Source organism: Dipodomys spectabilis, unplaced genomic scaffold (genome assembly GCF_019054845.1).
Source record: "Dipodomys spectabilis isolate Male_0828 unplaced genomic scaffold, ASM1905484v1 ptg000085l, whole genome shotgun sequence".
NCBI lineage: Eukaryota > Metazoa > Chordata > Mammalia > Rodentia > Heteromyidae > Dipodomys > Dipodomys spectabilis.
In genome coordinates, this window is record NW_024870762.1 from 3,202,626 (window position 1) to 3,225,239 (window position 22,614).

At 52.8% G+C, this 22,614-nt stretch overlaps 1 protein-coding gene across 2 annotated transcripts in view; it reads right to left on the reverse strand.

Moving 5' to 3' along the window:
• Scube3 (signal peptide, CUB domain and EGF like domain containing 3) overlaps positions 1-13,298 on the reverse strand; it is a 33,668-nt gene extending 20,370 nt beyond the window's left edge. For both annotated transcript variants that reach the window (XM_042684160.1, XM_042684159.1), the window contains exons 1-3: positions 13,214-13,298; positions 2,567-2,689; positions 924-1,049 (exon numbers count right to left, since the gene is read on the reverse strand). In XM_042684160.1, the coding sequence (XP_042540094.1) occupies positions 924-1,049; positions 2,567-2,689; positions 13,214-13,298 (334 nt within the window). The remainder of the gene's footprint in view (positions 1-923; positions 1,050-2,566; positions 2,690-13,213) is intronic.
• Between the last annotated feature and the right edge of the window lie 9,316 nt (positions 13,299-22,614).

The window sequence follows — 22,614 nt, forward strand, 5'->3', positions numbered from 1 at the left end:
GCTTCCAGTGTCCTGTTTCTATTTTGACACCAGAGAGAGTTTGAGAGACGGTTCAAATCTCAAACCCTTTTCTGCTATGGGCTCCAGATACTCTGCTTGGGGAAGAATTTAATTGATTGTAGTAATCTTCCAAAATGACAGAGACCAAAGGTGAGGGAGTTCAGTCCCCTAGAGATGCCGTACATCAGATCCAGGTGCCAGGACAAAGGAGATCAGGTCAGCCTAAAGCCACAGGAGTGTGGAGAAGGTGAGAGTGGAGAACACAGGAAGAGCTGGGAGGAAACCAGCCTGTAAGAGCCAGGGAAGCCTCTCATCCTTATCCTCGCCATTCCTGTTGATCACATCTGTCAGATGCCGAGCATTTTACAGGGCTCTTCACACCTCTTGAGATGCTCTACCCATCAGCCTTTGAGCAGGTTATTACCACGTCCACTTCAGAGACAGAGAAGCTGAGAGTCCTAAAGACTAGCTCACTCACCCAAGGCTGCACAGGCAGCAAGTGGCAGAATCAAGATCTATCGGGAACCAAGTCAGATTCCCACCCTGCATTACCCAATAAGGCCAAACCTACTCTTCTCCTCTCCTGGCCCTTGCCCTGTGGTACTTCTAGCAGCATCTCTCCTGGTGTCTTTTTCCAGATATAGGGGTGTCCTCACCAGCCAGACCTTGTTCTCTTGGAGGAATACTTTTTGAACACTTCTCCTTCTTGTCTGGGAAATGCTGAAGCCAGCTCCTTCCCAACAAGATACCCGTTCAGCAGTACTGCCCAACAAGACACCCGTTCAGCAGTGCTGCCCAACAAGACACCGGTTCAGCAGTGCTGCCCAACAAGACACCCGTTCAGCAGTGCTGCCCAACAAGACACCCGTTCAGCAGTGCTGCCCAACAAGACACCCGTTCAGCAGTGCTGCCCCCTCGCTCACCTAGGCAGTTGTGTCCATCGTGCGCCAGGTGGAACCCATCATAGCAGGTGCAGCGGTAGTTCCCAGGGATGTTGACACAGTCATGCACACAGCCTGCGTTGTCCTCTCGTTCACACTCATCCACATCTGTGGGCAACAAGAAGTGGAGACAGCTAAGCCCACCAGTGTACCTTGCTGTTGGCCCCTGGGCTCAGCCTTGTGGCTGCTTTAAAAAATGTGTGTGTGTGTGTGTGTGTGTGTGTGTGTGTGTGTGTGTGTGTGTGTGTGTGTGTGTGTGTGTGTGTGTGTGTGTGTACAATTACCTTCATAGTCTATAAGCCATTTTGCTGGGGATTTTTTATTTGTGATTTTGGTACCAGTCTTGGGGCTTGAATTCAGGGCCTGGGCATTATCTCAGCCTTTTTTTTGTTTTGCTCAAAGGTAGTGCTCTACCACTTGAGCCACAGCTCAAGTGATAGAGATTAATTGGAAATAAGAGTCTCACTAACTGTCCCTGCTTGGGCTCGCTTCAAACCATAATCCTCAGATCTCAGCCTCCTGAGTAGCCAGGATTACAGATATGAACTACTGGAGTCCAGCTCAATTTCCTTTGAATGAGTCCCAAAGGGTAAAATGAAATCTCAGTCAAAAGGTAAAACCTTTGTTACGGTTCCTGCCAGGTTAGCTGTCTGTATCCATGGTCTCCATACGGATTCACTTAACCATGAGTTGAAAATATTCAGAGCTGGGCACTAGTGGCTCACGCCTGTAATCCTAGCTACTCAGGAGGCTGAGATCTGAGAACTGTGGTTCAAAGCCAGCCCGGGCAGGAAAGACTGTGAGACTCTATATCTCCAGTAAACCATCAGAAAACTGGAAGTGGTGCTGTAGCTCAAGTGGTAGAGCACTAGCCTTGAGCTGCAGAGCTGAAGGACAGTGCCAGGCCCAGAGTTCAAGCCCCATGACTGACCAAAAAAAAAAAAATTCAAATTAGAGATTATGTCTCTACTGAACATGTACAGATTTTTTGTCATTATTCCCTAAACAATACAGTATGCCAGATATTTCTATAACCTAGGTAATGTAAATAATCTAGAGATGATTTAAAGTCTACAGGAGGATTATGTAAATAATATCCAAAAACTATGCCATTTTGTATCAAGGACTTAGGTATTCTCTAATTCTGATAACCTTTTGGAACCAGTTCCTCTCTCCCCAGACACCAAGCAATGCCAGCAGGAATTAGCAAATATATCCACTGAAGTCCCACCGATACTCCATAATTTTTAAATAATATCCCAAGGCTACATTAGTGTGTATTGCTTTAATGATCAGGGAAAGAAGGATGAGTGTGTGTGTGTGTGCGCGCGCGCGCGCAAGTGCAGGGGCATTTCCCCTAGGGCACACTGTCTGTCTCTATCTAATGGTAAAGGCTTCAGCTCACCCCAGCCAGCTGCATGGCTGTGTACTATTCCACCAGGGCCTCAATGGTGGATTTGCTCTGGTGTGAATTAGAACTCCGTGCTTTCTAGGAGAAGATGCAGACCCTTTCCTCCACACCCTTGGCCAGAGGGGGTTGCAGGCTTTAGGGTCCTGTAGTATGGTGAGCACAAGGCTGTGGCAGTGGTGCCCCTGCTCTGCCCCTGCCCCCCTGCCCACCTCACCTTTGCAGTGCTTGCCATCTCCCGTGTAGCCGGACTTGCAGATGCACTTGTAGGACCGCGGAGTGTTCTGGCAGATGGCATCAATGTGGCAGTGGTCAGTCCCCTCCACACACTCATCCACATCTGACAGAGGCAGAATGGGGTACATAAATCTCCCCTTCCTACCCACCATGCTGGGGATTTGGACTCAGGCCTTTAGCAGCCTACCACCTTAGCCACCTCCTCCCTGTCCTCATGGGGGTGGGGCTTGAAGGTGGGTAAAATACTCTCTTCTCTAAACAGAGCCAGCCTCCTCCCACAGCCCTTTGCTTTTTCCCAGAGAGCAGACTGTAATTTCAGGAATTCAGAAAGAACCCCCACTGTCCTCACGCATGCCTAATCCCAAGTGACAACTAAACTGTCATTTGGAGCACTCCCCTGACTTCAAAACAAACAAAACCCCTCAGGACTGGCTAACATACTTAACATGATTAGAAACCATCAACCTAGTGTGAATTGGTTTACTTCCTCAGGAGCAGATTTAGCCAGCAGCAGGTGGCTCACAACTGTAACCCTAGCTACTCAGGAGTGATCTGAGGATCACAGTTCGAAGCCAGCTCGGGCAGAAAACTCCCCAATTAACCACTCAAAAATGAGAAGTGGAGCTGTGGCTCAAAGTGGTAGAGCACTAGTCTTGAGCAAAATCGCTCAGGGATAGAGCCCAAGTTTGAGTTCAAGCCCCATGACCACCACCAGGAGGAGGAGGAAGAGGAGGAAGAAGAGGAAGAAGTGGCATGGGGGTAGTGACCTTCAGAAGGTAGAAGTGTCTAATGGTCACTGGTAATTAAAGAATGAAGAAAGGGAGATTGGCATTACTGGGCTCCTCATTTGCCTCAGAATTCTGCTTTAGAACAGGCCTGTTGCTATAGGGCACAATGGCGAATGTCTGTAATCCAGCACTCAGGAATCTGAGGCAGGAGGATCTCCAGTGTTGAGGTCAGCCTGAGCTACCTATTAAGATTATCTCAGAAGAACAAATAAACAAAAACAAGGCCTGCCCCTTTATCTGCCACCCTGGCACCCAGAAATTTTAGAGGAACAAAGTTCTTTTTATTGTTAACATCATCATTATGATCTTTAAGTAGTTGTACAAAGGGATCTCAATTTAACATGTAGGAATAAAGTTCGACCCCGGATTTTCCTTGATCCCTGAGCTGCCAACAGCTGTAGAGGGAGTAGGACCTCGCAGGAGTGAGCACCAGCCACCTGAAGCCCAGCATGCTAAGTGCAGCCCTCTCTGCCTCAGCTGAGCATGCAAGCCCAGCCCTCCACCACCTCAGCTTCTGTGGGACCCACGGCTACACCAAAGAAAGAGTCCTCCCCAGACCTGGCATGAGAGTGAGGCTAGTTAAAAAAGGTCCTAGGAAAGCGTCTTTGAGCCAAAGATTCTGAACTCTAGGGCAAAAGTATGGTTCCTGTGAAGCTGAAGTGAATAAAGAAGAATGTTTTGCTCATTTGAAACGGAGTTTGTGAAAGACATATTGGGGGTGACTCCAGGTGACTCCGCCCAGCCAAAAGGAGAGACAAGTTAACAGGTATGGACAAGATGTGAAGTCTGCCCTGGGCCTCAGAGATAAGGTAAGGGTATCCCCAACCCTGGCTGCATATCAGAGACTGCTTCCCCCAGGGATGCCCAAGTCCCCACATTCTGGCCAGCCAGCCTGGGCTGGAGCCTCGCGTTGCATTCAGTATTTTTTTTCCCTGAAGCTTCCGGGTAACACTGCTGTGTAACCAGGGTTAAGAACCTGCGTGACCCGGGAAGGTGTGAGGAAGATCTGTTTCTACAAGTGGATGAGGAAATCAAGGACTGCGCAAGTAGCATCCCGCCTGTAACAGACATAGGCTTAGAAACCAAGCCACTCTGACTTCCAACTGAGGTCTGTGGGCTGTAAAATTGGTGGGGCTTTCTTAAAATGTAGATTCCCAGGCCTTATGCTAGACTGAATAAATCCAAATCCTTAAGGTACTAAATACATATATATACACACATACATAACTGTGTACGCATATGTGTATGTACATATTTACATGGGCGTGGGTGTGTGTATGTGATGGTACTGGAGCTTGAACACTGGGGCTTGCCTGGGTAGGTATTTGATTCTCCCCCCCCCCCTCCCAATCCTGGGACTTGAACTTAGGCCTGGGCTTTATCCCTGAGCTCTCTATATGCAAGGCTAGCACTCTACCACTTGAGCCAGAGCACCACTTCCAGCTTTTTCTGAGTAGTTTATTGGAGATAAGAGTCTCACAGAGTTTCCTGCCCGAGCTGGCTTTGAACCGTGATCCTCAGATCTCAGCCTGCTGAGTAGCTAGGATTGCAGGTATGAGCCACCGGCGCCTGGCTTAAACCGGCTATTCTTTAATATGAGATTGCACTGATTAAAAACTCACTCCCAGCTAAAACTCCAGCTTTACCACTCTCTAGGGAAGCCTTTCTTCTCTTTTAATCTCCTTCCCTTCATTTTTAATTTTTATTTACGTTTTGGATCTCAGGCCTCGTGTTGGCTAGGCAGGTGCTCCAGAATGAGCCACGCCCTTACTTCTCAGGCAGGATTTTATGCTTCTGCCTAGGGCTGGTCTCAGGCTTTGATCCTCCTCCTGTGTCTCTTTAGTAGCTCGATTACACTCTTGTGCCTCCATGCCCAGCTCCTCTCCTTTAAAATGAGGATGACGGTACCTCTCTATAGGAGGTGTGAGCAGTTGATGAGATTAACTTGTGTCAACTGCCTAATAAAGGAGACAAGAGATAGACAGCAGGTCCCAGATGCAGAAAGCCTGGGATGGATACTATGAAACGGCCAGCTCTGACGATGAAGCTGGAGCACGGACCCATTCACCGCAACAGACACCAGCCACCAGCCACAGGTAACTATTTAAAATTTTAACTTAAAACACAGCTCCTCAGTTCACAACCAGCCATAGGCCTAATGCTCCATAGACACATGTGGCCAGTGGCTATGTTGGTGGACAGGACAATCGGTGAACAGCACTGCTCTACTTCTAAGTAGAGGGTAGCCTTGGCAAGGCCCAGAGGCATCGAGATTTACACAGAAGCCCCTCGAATCTGCGGATGCTTCACTAGGGCCTGCATCAAGGTTCCCTGGGCTCCCAGTTCTTCCCTCTTCCTCCCAGTCAACGCTCCCTGTACTACAGGGGCCCGTGAAGCAGCACCCAGCAAAGCTGGAGACCTCAGACCCTTCAGCCCAGGGCTTTTGCAGTCTTCCCCGATGTCCTACCTGTCTCCCTCATCACCCTGCCTGCAGACTTAGCCCTTTCCAGCTGAGTGCTTAGGAAGATTTTCTCCCCCCACCCTAATCCCATTCTCTCTGGAATACCTCACCATTCTTCTCCCCACACATGTGTACACACACATGTACACACACACACACGTGTTCTTCACACTCACACTGGACTCACATACTCCTCTCCTTCCAGCCTCTCTCCAAATCTGGCTCAAAACTGTCTTCCCAGCCAGGTGCTAGTGGCTCACGCCTGAAATCCTAGCTACTCAGGAGGCTGAGATCTGAGGATTGTGATTCAAAGCCAGCCCAGGTAGGAAAAGTCCGTGAGGCTCTTATTTCTAATGAACCATCAAAAAGCTGAAGGAGAGCTGTATTTCAAGTGGTAGAGCACGAGCCTCGAGTGAAAAACTAAAGGACAGTGCCTAGGCCCTGAGTTCAAGCCCCAGTACTGGCAACAGAAACACCCCCTGCCTCACATACACATTTATCTTCCCTAAAGCTTTCCCAGTGAACCATTTCTGGCAAGTTCCTGATCCTGGCCAACTCAGTTGCTTCCACTTATTTGCAACTCCTGCTGAGTTGCTCTGCGAATCCTTTGAAGCTCTCTCGTGTAATGGGCTCCGCTTTCCTCACTTGGCTGGGCACGAGAGTCGAGGAGGGACCTTTCAACTGTTTGGTTGAAAGCTTTTGAAACAAAACAGGCCTAAGGCAGAGAACTGTGAAACAAGACTCTAAATTATCCCCAACATCTCTCCCCGTTGCCAGCTCATTCTTCCAAGCGCTCCCTCTCACCATCGCCAAGCCAGAATTTGTCCTCACGGCTCCCCACAGCACGCACGCGCCCAGCAGCCTCTGCGGAGGACTGGGCAGCCTCGGCGGAGCACTCAGCCCGTTCTTCCAGCGCACAACCCTTCACTAGCCGGCAAAGCAGTCAGCACTGCTAGCTATGGATTGGCTTAGACTGGTGGTCTCAACTCTGGCTGAACACTGGAATGCCTGGGAAGGTCTGAAAATGTCTCTGGGCCCCCTCAGCCACACCACAAGGGGACCTTCAAGGGGAGGCAGAGCTGCTGTCTATCTTCCTTCTCCAGCTCAGGGAATGTGGATGATTTACCTGCCCCAATGGGGAAGAAATCTGGGGCTAGCCACCTGACAGCATGGTTTAAAAGTCCTGCAGTGACATAGTAGCAGTTCAAACAGCAGGCCTGCCCAAGTCTGTGTGGTCCTGGTCTAGACTCGCGCTTATGTGCTCTCCTAGAATATGAATCACAGCATTCTCCCTGTGGGGCTGCCATGAGCATTGAGAGCTCACACCCAGGTGCTCGGCTCCTCAGGGTGCCCGGGCATACAGTAAGGGCTCTGCAAACGGGTTAGGCTGTTGGTCCTCTCCATTAGTCTCCCCAGGATCCTACTGGATGCTTGCTTCATGCTGAACTCAATGCTGTACACTCCTCAGGGCTACAGCTTCTGAATTTCTGAAGGGAATGGAGTTTTGCACATGCATCCAGCCATTCAAACAAACACTACTGAACACCTAGAACATGCCAAGCACTGTCGTGAACAAGACAAATAATCCATCAAAGGCACTTTGGAAGTATCTGCAAAGCAGATGGATGGGTGAGTGGATGGGAGCATCCTTTCTCCCTGTTTGTTCCCTCAGAGATGAAGCTTCTCCACTCTCCCCTGATCCCACAAACTGCTCCCTGTGACGGGCAGTCCCAGGAAACTCAAAGGCCATACTTATGGGATCTATGTGATGGAATGCTGGGGACAATGAGTCTCAGGCGCTTCAATCCTCATGGGGGAGGGAGGGGCATCTCTTATTAGACAGATGAGAAAACTGAAGCTGAGTGAGGGTATCTCAGGAAAGAACAAATCGCCAGCATGAAGCCAGAACCCAGGTCTTCCAACTACACTACCCACTATCTTCTAGAACAGACAGAGGCAGAACATCTGGGCATCAGAAGAGGGAAGCAGAAGCGGGGTGCAGGACCAGGCAGGGAGTCAAGACTCGCACGGTTGTAAGAGGGAAGGGGTGGGTGGGGCGGTAGTGCGCAGGTGTCGCCTGCCCTTGGATTCACTACACTGGGGCCGAGCAGCTGGTTAGAAACAAAAACAAACACAAGGGACACCGGTTCCTGCTGTTAACAGCTTCAAACCGCCAGAGGAAAGCTCCAAATAAATATAATTAGAAACTTGTAAAGACGTACTCTCTGTAAACCTGCTCCCCAGGCTCAACCCTTTAAGTGCCCCTCCTTCGAGCCCCTCCTCCCCCTGCCAGTGCCCACATACCCTCACACTCCACCCTTAACCAGGCATTCCTTAAGTCTGTGTCTTCATCCTGCATCACTCTTCAGCCCGGCAGCCCTGGCCCAGGTCCCTCCATCAGCTCATCGCTGTCAGTGGCCAGTCCTGGCCAGCTCCTGGCACCAGGCTTGAAATCCAAACCCCACAGCTCTCTAGGGTTATGGTTTCCAGCCGCAGGGAAAAACCATAGGTGAGCCAAGGGTCCCAGTGCCCTATTTAGGGTGTCATCATCCTGTCTGTGCAGCAAGTAAACCATACCATCCAATTTCTACCCCCAAAGCAAGCCCTGATGGAAAAGGGGAGAGGGTGAGGTGGAGCCCCAGGCGGTGGGGCAGTTCAGCTTAACCTCCCAATTGGTTGGGTGGACAATGACAAAGACAAGCACCGCAGGTTCTCCTGTGGCTCTTTCCAGGGGCAAATGCCCACATAAGGACACAGAACTATCAGGTACTTGGGGCCCTGGGAAGAAAAGTAACCAAGTGCCATAAACCCAAGCAGGAAGAAGTGGAGCAGGGTCAGGCGGAGAGTAACCAGCATAGCCTGGCTACAGGACTGGAGCTCTCCAGCAGGAAGGGGGCCCTACTGGTTTTGCAAGTGAGGAAGAGAATTTCCTCGGAGGCCCCAATGCTCAGATTCTATATTTGTCCAAGCCCCTGGCATCAGGGTCCCCAGCACCACCAGAGTCAGGCAGGGTGTGGGCCTGGGAAGAGGCGTGTGGCCAGTCTACAGACAGAGAAGGAATCATGTCCCCTCTTAGCTCAGGGGAATAGCTAGTCATGCCTCCCAGGAACCCTGGACTGACTTTTTCCCCTTCTCCCCAAGGCCAGCAGGCTTCCTGCTCCCAGACTCCTGCAGAAGCTGTCCCCAGGTCTGGGCCTCTTGCAGGCAGTGCCAGCCTCCCAGCAGCTCTGCAGTTTCCAGCCCTGACAGGGACTCTTTCTTGTAAGTGGTCATGTGCTGGAGGCATGGGATGGCCAAGGAGGCCCACATCGGGACACAGGAGCTGGGAGCGGGGACTGGGGTGGGATCAGGCAGCCGATCCTCCACCTCCATCTTTTCTAGAGGGTCAAAGCCATCCATTCCCATCCCCCGTCCTCAACTTAAGGCGCTGGACCAAGCCATTCCACTTCTCTACTTTACTCCTCCAATGAAAACAAAACGCATATTACCCGACTTCCTTTTTCCTCTCACCGGAGCACCACGCAAGCACAGGCGTACACACACACACACACACACACACACACACACTGAGTCATGCACACGCACACCTCACATTCCCAAATTCACACCAGGACCAGCTCCTTTTACAACAGGTCCTGGCTGCTCATGACTCAAACCAGTTCTCATGCTCTCGGATTCCAAAAGGTTCTAGAAAACAAGTCTGCAGCTTGCTGATAACTTTCTCCTAGCTCTACCTGCAGCCAGTGTGGCCCCATGGTCTTCCAGACCCCTCCCTCTCACCCCACCCTGCACACACTTAAGGGGTGAGAAGTGAGGGTGGAAAAGTTTCTTCGCTCAGGGCCCCAGGCTTTCTTTCCCCGACCACCTGAGCCAGTCACCCAGAGAAGAAGAGGTCAAAAGGATTCCTGAGGAATTTCTGAGTAGTCCCCTCCTCCCTCTACCCTTCTGGAAAAAAAAGAAAGGTAGGGATGGGGCTGGGGGGGGGGGTGCTAATTAAAGATCAGAATCCAAGAGTGGGGTATATCTCCTCCCCCCTCCCCTTCCCTCTCCCTCGCCTCCTCTCCACCCGCCCCCCCCCTCTCCTGTATGGCCCGGATGGGATACAGGCCATAGCTGGCTACCCACGGAGCCACCCCTCACCGGCTGCCACGGTTATGGTTTTCATTTCATATTTTGGAGGGAGGGGCTAGGAGGAACAGTCCCCTCACTGTAAGAGCTGGCCACAGGAGCCCAGGGAAGCAGGGAGGAGAGGAAACAGCCACATTAAAGAGGAAGAGGGGTGGGGGAGAGAGAGACACAAACACCCAGACAGAGACCCGGAGAGACGCGCTGAGACAGAGAGACACTGTTTGCTGCCAGATGAACACTCTCAGCCCCAGGAATGGTGTTACTTGGAACCAGTAAATATATGACTTGAGCACAACTCTATCCCTAATGAGGAGAGAAAACAACCAGGTAAAACGAAAAGGGGCCGAGCTGGCTCCCGCAGCGTCTGCCCTGAGGCAGAGTTTCCCTGGAGGCTGGGAGCCTTTTTCATTCAGCTGTAACCTGAGCCCCCAGCCAGGATTAGCTCTCCTGAACCACCGCTGCCCCCACCTTAAAAAAAAAAAAAGCAAAGCAAATTAATGCTTTTAAGTTAACAATTATCTTGGTTATCCTGTCTGTCTACTTTAAGATACACAGACAGGCACTTGAAAAACACTCAAAACCATGTACCCTCAAGCTCACTCACTCCCCATCCAGTCCCACTAGCTGACACGCCCACTCGTACACACTCAGCATTCATGTCAGTAATGACTAAGTTACAGCAGATGCAGCCACCCAGCTATGTTCACACACACACACACACACACACACACATTCCCTCACACCTACAGCTCACATCCTTGTCCCTACCCACTATCTCATTCCACATGACTTTTGGCTTTTCTAGTTAAAAAAAAAAAAAGGCCAGCAACATAGACTTCCCCAGAGCTAGAGTAACTCTCTTCAAAGGTATTTTTATGTTAAAGACTTGTAGAGCATGGTTTAAAAGCATGTGGCCTTTAGCACACCTCCTGGCACTGATGATACCTGGAAGATATATTGAAGGGCAAGAGAGGTGTCCTGGAAGCCCACAGCACGCTGTAAGTTGGCAGGGCTGCCCATCCGTCCTACAGCATCTGCTTGCAAGCTTGGGCCAAAGACCTCTCTCTAATTCAGCAAGCGTGTGGATTAGTTAAGCAACCTCTGGTAAATGGGAGTTTATAGATTTCCTGAATGGCAGGGTCAATGAGAGGTTCCACTCTGTGCCAAGCTAGACTCAGGAACAGGAAGGAAGGGAAAATAGGAAAGGAGGGAGGGAAGGAATAGAGGGAAGGAAGGGGAAGGGAGAAAGAAAGGGAAAGGAAAGCAGCAGGAGGGAGTAAGAAGAAAGAAAAAAAGGAAAAAAAAGGAAGGAAGAAAGGGAGGGAGAGAGGGAGGAAGGGAGGGAAGGAGGGAGGGAAGGAAAAAAGAAAAAAGGAAGGAAGAAAAGCAAAGAAGGCAGGCAGTAAGCAAGCAGGTAGGTTCTTGCAAGCCCAGTCAGAACAGGTGTGTCCCGGTGGCGAGACAGGCAGAGAGCAACTCTATTAGTGGGTAAGTTCCTTGGGGACAGCCCCCATCCAGCAGCTACCCCCCACCCAGCACCCAGTAAGGTATCCAGTGAAAGAGGGTGTCCTGGAGTAACCTGAAGAGATTCTGACTTCTTTTATCCCTGGAATATGGGCTGATCTTCAGCTCCAGAGCTTTGCTTGATGATACCTTCCCTTTTAGGGGGTCTCCATCTGCCCTTAGGGCCCCTTTGATACACTGCTTCTCCTTTAGCCCCCAGCCACTCGCCCCTACTCCCAGTCTCTCTAGACCACTACAGACACTGGCTCCAACTTGAAAGAGGCCCTTATCTTGTCTCTAGATTACTGCATGAAATCTGTTCCTTCCTTCAGACTAAACTCCCCAGCTAATTCCATGTTATGAGCAAGTCAGCAGGCACTACAAAAGCCAGCTTTGTTTATGAAAACACAAGCAAATCCACAGTGAGGAGAGGGGCTGCTCCCAGGGTGGGGGTGGGGTGGGGGTGGGGGGGGAGGGGAGGGAGGGTGAACTGTCTGGAACCAGACCTGGAGCAGAGGCTGTTTGAGGTAGAGAGAGGATGAGGCTGGGGTCTGGTCTTTGACAGCTGTGGGTCTCCCGTGTTTGGTTCTGTTACCAGGCAGGTTAAAGGAGGGGTAAAAAGGGTTAGTTGAAAAGCCAGTGTTTTAGGAGAGAGGGGACACCAAGACCTGACTGCCAGACTAATCAAGCTTTCCCAACTCCCAAGTTCAACTTTCTTTCTGGCCCAGCCACCGCCTCACCCCGGCTAGCTTAGCTTCAGGAGCCCCAGGGACAATAGGCGAAAAGCTTGCCAGGAGCAGTTTTCTTTCTGTCCATATAAATCTCTTCTGGGTGAGGACACAATGGGGAGAGGGTTATCTGTCCCCAGAGAACTCAGGGATGCCAGCACGAATTCTGCCAGCACAGCCCTGCGACTGGACAAGCCATGGGCTTTGGGCTGGGTCCGGGACTGGAGTAGGAGGAGGGCCTCGAAGTCTCGCTAATTCCTAGAGGGATCTGTCAGAGCTCCCCAGCCTGGAATTTTACTTTGTTATTTTAATACCACTCTGACCTGGATTTAAATGGAATTGGAAACCCCGAGGCCTTAATAAATAAATATTATGATAAGAAACGAAAGCCATGCTGGACGAAAGAGGTTCCCCTCTCCCTCCAAAAAAAAAAGGGGGGGAGCAGAAACAGGACATTCTTGCCACAAGCCAGTCACAAGAATTCTCCTCTTCAACCCCCTACCATCCCTACCGAGACAGAGCTGGATTTTCCACCAAAGATCCTATTTTTCTTGAACATTTTTCCCCCCCACTGATAAGATAGCAACTTCAAATCCTCTGACTGTGCCGGCGGGGCGGGGAGGAGGGGAGGGGAGGGGAGGGCGAAGACTGAAAAGTTCTCCTTCCCCAGGCCACAGACTGAAGTTTCTGGCACGGTGTGGGAGAAGAGGAGATTCTGACTCGGGAGGACGAGAAGTCTCGTAGAAGATGCTGGGGTGGGGGTGTGGAGGGGGGGCGGCAGTGAAGTCTGGCAGAATTGGGAGGTGCCCACCGCCCCCCCAGAACTTTCCACTCATCTCCCCCCCCCACACACACACCCCCGGCCCCAGCTACCCGTGGCTCCTCCAGCTTTTCGCCGGTGTCGGGCACTCGGAGAGCGCCGCAGCCCTGCCCGGCACCTGCCCTGCCCCTGTATGGGGGGAGATCGCGCCCCGGCCCGCGCCCCTCACCCGCCCCGCGCCCCTCTTTTCCAGGCTTACCTTGCGCTGCTTTGCCGTGCTGGGCGGCGCGGGCGTGAACCAGCAGGACGAGCAGGCAGAGCCCGGACACGCGCCCCGAGCCCATGGCTGCGGAGCCCCCGGAGGGCGGAAGCGGGCCGGGGCCCCTGCGCGCCGGAGGGGGAGGGGAGGGCGCCCCGCCGGGGCCGGCCGGAGGCCCGGGGGGGGGGGGCGGTGGAGGGCTGCAGTCGCGGGGCGCCGAGCGATCGCGGGGCGCCCGAGGCGGGAGGCTCCCGCTGCTGCCGGCTCCTCCCGGCCCGACGTCGGGGGAGATGGAGGGCGGAGACCCAGGCGAGGGGCGCCCGGAGCGGCTGACGGAGGGGAACCCCGTGGACCCCCCCCACCCCACCCGGCCTTCCTCTCCAAGCTCGGCTCGGCTGGCGGCGGCGGGGCTGCTCCGTCTAATCCCACCCTGCTCCCAGCTTCGCCCGCCCGCAGGGAGCCGCGCCGGAGCCCGGCGAGGGACCTGAGAAAGAGGAGGGGAGACGCCGCCAGGAACGCCCTTTCTCCGGGTCCCCCGCCCGCTCCGGGCTCCCGGCTCCGGCTCTTTTTCTTCGCCTTTCTCCTCCTCCTCCTCCTCCTCCTCCTCCTCTTTCTCCTCCTCTCCTCGCTCCTTTTCGTTTCTTCCTCCTCCCCCTCCTTCTCCACCACCTCCTTTTTCCGTGCCCCCCTTTCTCCCCTCTCTCTCTCTCTCCTCTCCTCTCCTCTCTCCTCTCTCTTCTCCTCTCTCTCTTCTCTCTCTCTCTCTCTTTTTCAATTGGGGCCTGGGCTTGGCAGCCGCCCCCCTGCGCCCGGGCGCGCGGCCCCCTCCCCGGCTGCCGGGCCGCCGCCGGCAGGAATTTACAATCCGCGCCGGGGGCGCGGGCCCGGTCTCCATGGAGACGGCTTCCCGGGAGCACCGGGGTCAGGCACAGCCTGCGCGCAATCAATGGATCAATGCAAGCCCCGCTCCGCTCCAGACCAAACAGCACCCGGCTCGGGCTCGGGCCTCTCTCTCCCGAGAGAGCGCGCGGGGGAGCCCGGCTGCGCCCCCCGGGGAGCGAGGGTGTGCGCCCCCCCCCCCGGGGTCTCCGGACGCGCGCACCTCTAGACGCTGGGAGACAAAGAGGGCGCGCGAGGTGTCGGCTGCAGCCGACGAGGGCGCCGGGCGCCCGGCTTGCCCACTGACACGGCCCGTCACGCGGCCACATGGCACCTCGAAACCTTAGATGGCATTTCTAGCTCCAGGCCATTGACGGCCTCCCTCCTTGTTACCACCTCCCCCCCTCGCCCTCGGTGGATCTACTCCCCGACCTGGGTCTGAATCCACTTGCCCGGCCAGGAAGAAAGTAGCACGCACATGCACTCACGCACACGCACGCACGCACGCACACACCGCCCGCTCCAGGGCCGCCCCGGGCGCTGGCCGTGAGTCCCCGGTGACACGCTCGCTACCTGTGGCGCACGGGCGCGAACGCCACCCCTCCGCCCTGCCCACGCCCGCCGCCCGGGACACAAAGAGCGCGCCGCGCCCTCCCCCAGGCCTGCCCGGCGCTGCGAGCGGCGGCCCAGCCCCTCAAAGTAAAAGAGGCAAACTGCCGACGGGACCCCCACGCCACCCCCCAACGTGCACGGGCTCTGCGTCTTCTCCAAGGGGAAAGGTGTGTTGAGAGGGCTGTGCGGCTAGGGTCAGACAACAAGGCACCAGGTCCCAGAGCCGCGCTCCTGCGGGACGGAGACCCGGAGACCGTTAGAACCCACCGCCGCCCCGGGTACCCAGGAGGAAGGGGCAGCGAGCCAGAGCTCCCCCAAGACCACTCGGCGCTCAGACCCTTGACCTTGGCAGCCGGCGTGACTGGGGTGGGGGTGGGCTTCGCAGAGGACGCCCTCCGCCTCCGGGGAGGGCTCGCACCTTCCTATTCTAGGGACTGGAAGGGTGGGGATGGGGGTGGACGGCGGGGTGGGGGGGGGCGCAATAGGAAGACAGAAACAGACCGAGGTTTGGGGTTCCTTATCCTGGGACAAAGATTACTTTTGGGAAGTTCCATCTCAATAAGCCTCAGTTTCCTCATCTAGAAAACAACAGGGTGGCTTTAGTCGGCGTTGGAAAGGGGGCCAGTGCCCTTAGGAAGCCCTGGGGGAGGAGGCGGAGGCCCCGGGTGGGGGTGGGAGGTGCCGGTGGGGAGGCCAGCGCGCAGGTCATGGGAATGGTGTGGAGGCCACAGAAAGGTTGGGTCACGTGATCTCCAAGGGCCCTGTCATTCTGAGACTCCCTCCCTTCTTCATTCCAGGGGCAAACCCCTCCCCTGCGGCCGCTTTGCCTACTGCCACCAATTATGCGGAGGGCTGGAGGACAAGTGCAAACCTGCCATCCTTTTTGCCCCAAACAAGACAGCAGTTTTAAATGGGGGAAAAAAAAGAAGAAAAGAATTGAAGGTTGCCAGACAGTGCCTATGATCTACCTGGGGCACGAGGGGAGAGGAGGAGGGAGGGAGGGAGGGAGGGAGGGAGGGAGGGAGGGAGGGTCAGAGATAAGAGGGACAGACAGAGAGACAGAGAAACTAAGGAGGTCCCAAAGTGGAGAGGAGAATGTTCTCTGTTTCTCTTCTGGGTGCTGAGAGTGAGGACAAAAACTCCACCCATCTGTAGGGCAGCGGTGGGTGTTCTGGTATCTTCTCTCCAGCCGGGTTGTGATTCCCTGGTCCCCGCAAGTGGCTGTTGCCCTAGCTTGCTGGGTGGGAGGCTCCCTCAGCCACTATACCCCAACGGGAGGAGCCCTTCCCCTCTGGTTCCCTTTAGTGTCCTCCTCCTTCGGAACCAGGTGAGTTCCTCTCCGACCCATCCCACTTCACCTGCACAGTCTGGCTAGAGCCTTCTCCCAGCCCTTTCCAGCCTTTTGTACGCTGTGAGAGAAGCAAAGGCTATATCACTATAAACTGGAGCACTGGACACATTGTCCTGTACACCATGTTCAGGGGCTTGCGGACTTACCCTGAGACTAATTAAAGATGATACGAAAGGAATACTGAGATAACACAGCTTATGACATAGCACAATCAGCAGGACCAAGTGTCCAGTGTTCTCTGAGCCTTGAACATTCAAGAGCAATTGAACTCGGGGCCTTTTATTTGCTTGCTTGGCTGGTGCTCTACCACGTGAGCCATACCTCCAGCCCAGCTTTTTTGCTGGTTATTTTGGAGATGGGAATCTTGGAGACTTCTCTATGGATATCTTCCAGGGTTCTCCCTCTTGAGTAGCTAGGATTACAGGCGAGAGCCGCTGGTGCTTGGCTGTGGCCTTGGACTTTTTGATCCTCCTGCCTCTGCCTTGATCATACCTTGACAAGCAGTATAGTTTATTGGGTAGCAGGGATGAGCTGGATTAGAATACCTCAAGGTCAATGTCAGGCCCTACGATTTCCCAGCCACTTATCTATTCCTGATGAGTTATTTCACTTTTCAACTGCCTCATCTGGAAAATGGCTACGGTCACAAGATCTCCAAAGTGAGGTCTCCATCAACATCTAACTATATGGGCGCTAGAGTTAAACAACTGTGTGGTAGAGATGAGTCTCAGTCCAGTTCCTTCCTCCTTGTGTAACTTCTAGGAAACTTCTCAACCTTAGTGTGATTCCTCTTCCCATCTGACAAAAGCATCACAAACTTAGGATGTGACTTAAGCGAGATAAAGTATGGAAAACACTGGGCCCATAGCAGGCATTCAAGAGATTGGGGTGGGGGTCATTGTTACCCGTGCTGCTTCTCTGAAGGAACAAAGACTGCAGTGTGTGACGGTCAAGGTATCATAGCCTGGGAAGAGGCAGCCATGGCCCAGGCCAGACTTTGATGTTGCTGGGTGTCAAGCAAGCCATGCGGGCTTGCTTCTCACCACTGCAAACAGGTCCTGTCCGTCACACATTCCTACTGTGAGGCTGCCGAAGATTCCATGCATTCCAGCATATTACCTTTGTGGACAGGCCTCCACATTATGGAGAGTCTGAAGGAAATTCACCTGCCAAGCAGACAGTGCAGGGGTTTGGGGGTGTGTGTGTGTGTGTGTGTGTGTGTGTGTGGTGGGGGTGGGGGTGGTAAGCTTTCCCTTCCCGCTCACTTGCAGCTCCTCCTTAAGAAGGCTCACACACACACTGAGACACACTTTGAGGCTCATAGCTGCTACTTACCAAAGGCCTTTTACCTGGACACACCGTGTCAGGCTTGCCAGCATAGGACTGGAGGCAGGACTTGTGGGCTCCATTTTATTGATGGGAACATGGAGGCTCAGGGAGATTAATTAGCCTAGGATGACAGACTACAAAAGGACAAAGCCAGGACTGGTGGCAGGCCTGACTCTCAAGCATATAGGCTGCCTCTTCTCCTTTTTCAGCCTCTGAATCCACAAGCTACCCAGTACCAGCACCTTCACACAGAGGGTAGTACTTGCTCTGGAAGACTTCAGCTAGCACCCTTGTCAGCTGACAGTTGGTCACATGACATGCCCAAGGTCACACTAAAAGCAAAGCTGGAAACGTCATCCTTGTCACCTCTGATTCTGTGTGTGTGTGTGTGTGTGTGTGTGTGTGTGTGTGTGTGTGTGTGTGTGTGTTGGTACTGGGGCTTGAACTCAAGGCCTGGTACTCTCACTTGGCCTTTTTACTAAAGACTGGCACTCCACCATTTGAGCCACACCTCCACTGCAGGCTTTTGATGGTTAATTGGATGTAAGAGTCTCTTGGATTTGTCTGCCCAGGCTGGCTTCAAACCAAGATCTTCAGCCTCCTGAGCAACTTGGATTACTTCTTCAGAGCTGCTTGCCTGGACCCTGCCAGTTCTTCCTCCTCCTCTTCCTCCCTTCCTCAAGCAGCTTGTGGTACTTGTCTTACACACTGCCACACATTGTCCCATGCTCTCTAGAAGAGGGACCCTTCCTGTCCACGGCGACACCGCGTCCTCTTCACCTGCTCCCCAGCTGCTTCCCTGACGGAATAAAGAAATCTCCAATCTGCCAGTTGGCCCCAGCACCGACATGGCGTGCCAGACTCCTGCGCGTGGCAAGGTGCGCCTCCAGTCTGCCCAGAGCCTGTGCCCTGCTGCTTTGGCACAGCTGCTCTCCCAAGCGGAGCTTTCCCAAAGTCCGCCAACCCCGGGCCTCTTACTCTGGGTCACTGAGAAACCAGAAGACTTCTGGCCTCCACTTGGTATCCTCCACCCCTTGGTACCCCCTCCATGGTTGGAAGAGGGGTCCCCTCCTTTTGGCCATGTGTCAATCTACAGATTTGTGACAGCCCCCATGATCCTCCTGGGCCCCAGGCTCCATCCACCCCCTCCCACAGCCTCCCGTTCACCCATCAGCTCCAGGGCCCTGTGGCTCAGGTTCCCGCCAACACCCTTCCCCAACCTTTCCAGCAACTTCCCTGTCCCCACATTCTTCCCCCGCCCGCCTGTCCGAGTCTAGCTTGACCTCTCCGTGTCATCTGAAACCTTTGAAAAATTTTCGTTCCCTTTTCCGGGCTCTTTCTTCCCGCAGGCTCTCCCTCCCCTGGCCAGTGGCGAGCTGGAGGGACGCGACGCCCAGGCTGGATAGCTTCACTTTGCCTTCTGCAGGAGGACCTCCCTAGGGACGTTCCCCAAGGGACACTCAGGGTGCTGGGAAAGATATTGGCGGTGTGGACAGCCAGACACTCCCAAGATGAAATCCCTGCCCCATTCATGGGAGAAGCTGCAGCCGTTTTTTTTCCCCTTGCCATGCATCGACTTCCTTCCCTAGACAATGAAGGCTAACAGTCCAGCCTGCAGGTTGTGGGAGGATTGCTACTGATGACTTGGGGTGAGTCCACCAGAGCGCAGCTCAGAGCACCAGGGGGACCTTGTGACTCCAGCAAGCACCCCCATCTCCATGGCCCTAAGTCTACTTTCCTTTTAGCTCTCATTCTGTACATTTGGTCCTATCACTGCTGGCACTGTCCAGGCCTTTGAATGTCTCCTGTAACCATTGCCTGATCAGCATGAAGGGCTAACTCCTTAGCATGGAGTTTGTGGCCCTATGTGTCATTCCTGAACCTTTCTCTCCAGTGGCATTTCATATGTCTTTCCAGACTTTGCTTCCCCATGCCTGCCCACGGCATAAACTTGGCAGCCAGTAAACTGCTTCTCCCTTTTGAGATACTGTGTCAATGGCACCTCATCTACAGTCATTGTACTGTGCCAGCAGGCTGGGTCTCAGTGGTACTTGAAATCTACCCCCAATGGCGGTCCTGACCTATTGTACCAGGTCTGTTTACCTCCCATCGATGGACAAAACCTTTGTGGGCAATGCTGAATCTTCCACCCCAAGCATATGCCTGGTACATAGCAGTGCCCAGTGAACATTTGTTGAATGGCTGAAGGAATGAAGGAAGGAATGACTCATAGGAACCCGAAAGAGGAGGTTTTGAGCTTGTCTCTGTTTCCCACTAGCCTGAGGAGGCCTGGGGATTTCCTGAAGGACAGAGAGGGCAGCAGAAGGTGTTGACTGGAAGGGCAGTGTAGACACCTAATGTTAAGTAGACCGGGGAGATGCAGGGGCTTCTGGGAGATGCAGGGGCTTCTGGGAGATGCAGGGGGACTCTAGTGAAAAGCCAGATTCTGGAAGACAAAGATGAATTAGCCGCTTCCAAGCCACAGCTGTAGATCTCCCACAAAGTTATGAAGAATTGGAGACTGGACAAGAACTAGCCTGAGTGCCAGAGGCCCTGGGGCCAAAGGGGACAGAAAGAGGCCCATCAGCATCTCCCATCTGATCGCTTAGAAGGCAGAACCACTCGGGAGAACCCAGAGTGGGAACTCTTTAAAGTCCCCAGGGAATTCTCCATTACCAACCTGGTGCTCACCAACTCAACACCTATAATCCCAGTTACTCAGGAGGCTGAAATCTGAAGATCTTGGTTTGAAACCAGCCCTGGTAGAAAAGTCCCCATAGAACTCTTATCTCCAATTAACTACTCAAAAACCAGAAGTGGCACTGTGGCTCAAAGTGGTAGAGCTCTAGCCTTGGGCAAAAAGAGCTCAGGGACAGTGCCCAGGCCTTGAATTCAAGCCCCATGACTACCCCCTAATCCCCCCCCCCAAAAAAAAAATCTTCACTACCTCATCAAAGATCACTTTTGTTGTTGCTGTTGTTGTTCATGGGGGCTGAACTCTGGGCCTGGGCACTGTCCTTCAGCTCTTCAGCTCAAGCCTAGTACCCTACCACATGAACCACACAGCCACTTCTGGCTTTTTTCTGCTTATGTGGTGCTAAGGAATTGAACCCAGGCCCTCATGCATGCGAGGCAAGCACTCTACCACTGAGCCACCTTCCCAGCCCCACAGATCTCTCTTACTGATGCTTAAATCTTCATCATTAGTCACCCCTTTGAGATAAGCCTTATGTCCTTTGGTCCCAAATACAAATATCCCTCATTAGAGAGGATGGCAGGATTAAGCTTTTGACTGTTGAAACTTTAGTTGCCAAGAGAAAGCCTTAACAATCATGTTCTCAATGGCAGAGGAGGGGCTAGTGTACACTCCCCATGAGTGCCTTCACTTGGCTGAGAGCAGAGTTTCTTTAAAACTGTCTCCCCTTCCCAGAGGGAATGGCTGCTAGGATCTCTCCACCTGCCAACACCATTCCCATTGGTATTAGAATTAAAGGAAGGCAGGGTGGAGGTACTGGACAAAACTCAAGTTATTAATGAAGCAGCTTCAAGTAGCCCCTAAAGCGAATTGCTGTAAAACAAAGCCTTAGTACCCATTGTTTTATTAGATTTTCAGAGAGGCTCCCTTAGGCCTGAAGATACTGAAAGCCCCGAAGAAGAAGGGCTGTTTGCCAGTCAGGGGCTGGCACCAATAGCTACAAATATTTTTTTGGCAGTCCTGGGGCTTGAACTCATGACCTGGGCACTGTCTCTGAACTTCTTTTGCACAAGGCTAGCACTCTACCACTTGAGTCCCAGCACCACTTCTGGCTTGTTCTGTTTATGTGGTACTGAGGAAGCAAACCCATGCTAGGCAAGCACTCTATAATTCAGCCACATTCCCAGCCTCTGATATCTACAAATTTTTGCCTCTCTTTTTCTTGCTAGAGGTTGTTTTCATTCATTCACTCATTCATTGTTGGACATGCTCTCTATATTTAGCCCTAGGCTGGCCTTGAATTCTCTATGTTGACCAGGCTGGCCTAGAACTCTTCATCCTCTGTTCCCCCACCCCCACTTTCTCTGGCTCCCAGGGCTAGCAGTGGGTCATGACACTCTGCTCAGAGTGTCATGCCACCTCTCTTCATCCATCTGACTTGGCAAAACTAAGGGGGGGCATCATCATCGTCAGGCTGAGGTCTCTTGGTTTCTCCTTACTAGGAGAATTCAGTCTGTAGGAAACTGCAGTGGGCTGGAGAACCATCTCTTCAGAGACACAGACCCTAACTCAGACATGAGGGCTCCTGAGGATGGAGAGGAACTTACTCTAGTCCTCTGCACATCCCCTGTGCTTGAATTCACTGCGAAATCTGCCTCTCCTAGTTTGACCCAAGCTGCAGTTCCATCCTTCACCAGTAGGTGCCACCATCTAACATACCATCCTCAGCCTCAGGTGAAGTCCTTGATTAGACCTCTGGGAGCCACTTCCAGGCACAGAACCGCAAACAAATTTACATATTCATTTTTGATAAAACCAAATACACTCTCATTGGCAAAGCTGAGATGCAGAATTGGTGGTGTGTTTCTCCATAACCATAGATCCAATTTCTAATGTTTGACATCGACTTGTTCCCTTACAGTGTGCCAGGGATTTAAGGGATGTAGGGATTCAAAGATGGCACGGTTTCTCCATTCAAGCTTATAACATGGAGAGAAATTTGCATTAAAAATAATTAGAATATAAAGCAGGATATGTGGTGAGTATACAAATATGGAGATGGCAACACAAAATAAGAGTATAAAGGAGACAGATTAATTCCATCTGGAGGCATGGACCCATGAAAGAGGACTGGGTTTAAAGCTGTGCTTGAAAACCCACTGAATTTCCATACACAGAGTTGGGGAAGAAGTGCAGGCTGGGCAGGTGGCAGGAACTAGGGCTTGCAGCGTGTGCGGTGTCTCCAGAGAGTTGGTCCAAAAAAACAGATCACTATTTATTTACTTATGAGCCCATACTGGGGCTTGAACTCAGGCCTGGGCACTGTCCCTTAGCGTTTTCACTCAAAGCTAGTACGCTAGTACTCTACCACCTGAGACATACCTTCACTTCTGGCTTTTTTTTTTTTTTCTGGTTAATTATAGATACAAGTCTCATAGACTTTTCTGTCCAAGTTGGCTTTGAACCACAATCCTCAGTCCTCTTGGAGAGTAGCTGGGATTACAGGCATGAGCCACTGGGGCCTGGAAGAGATTT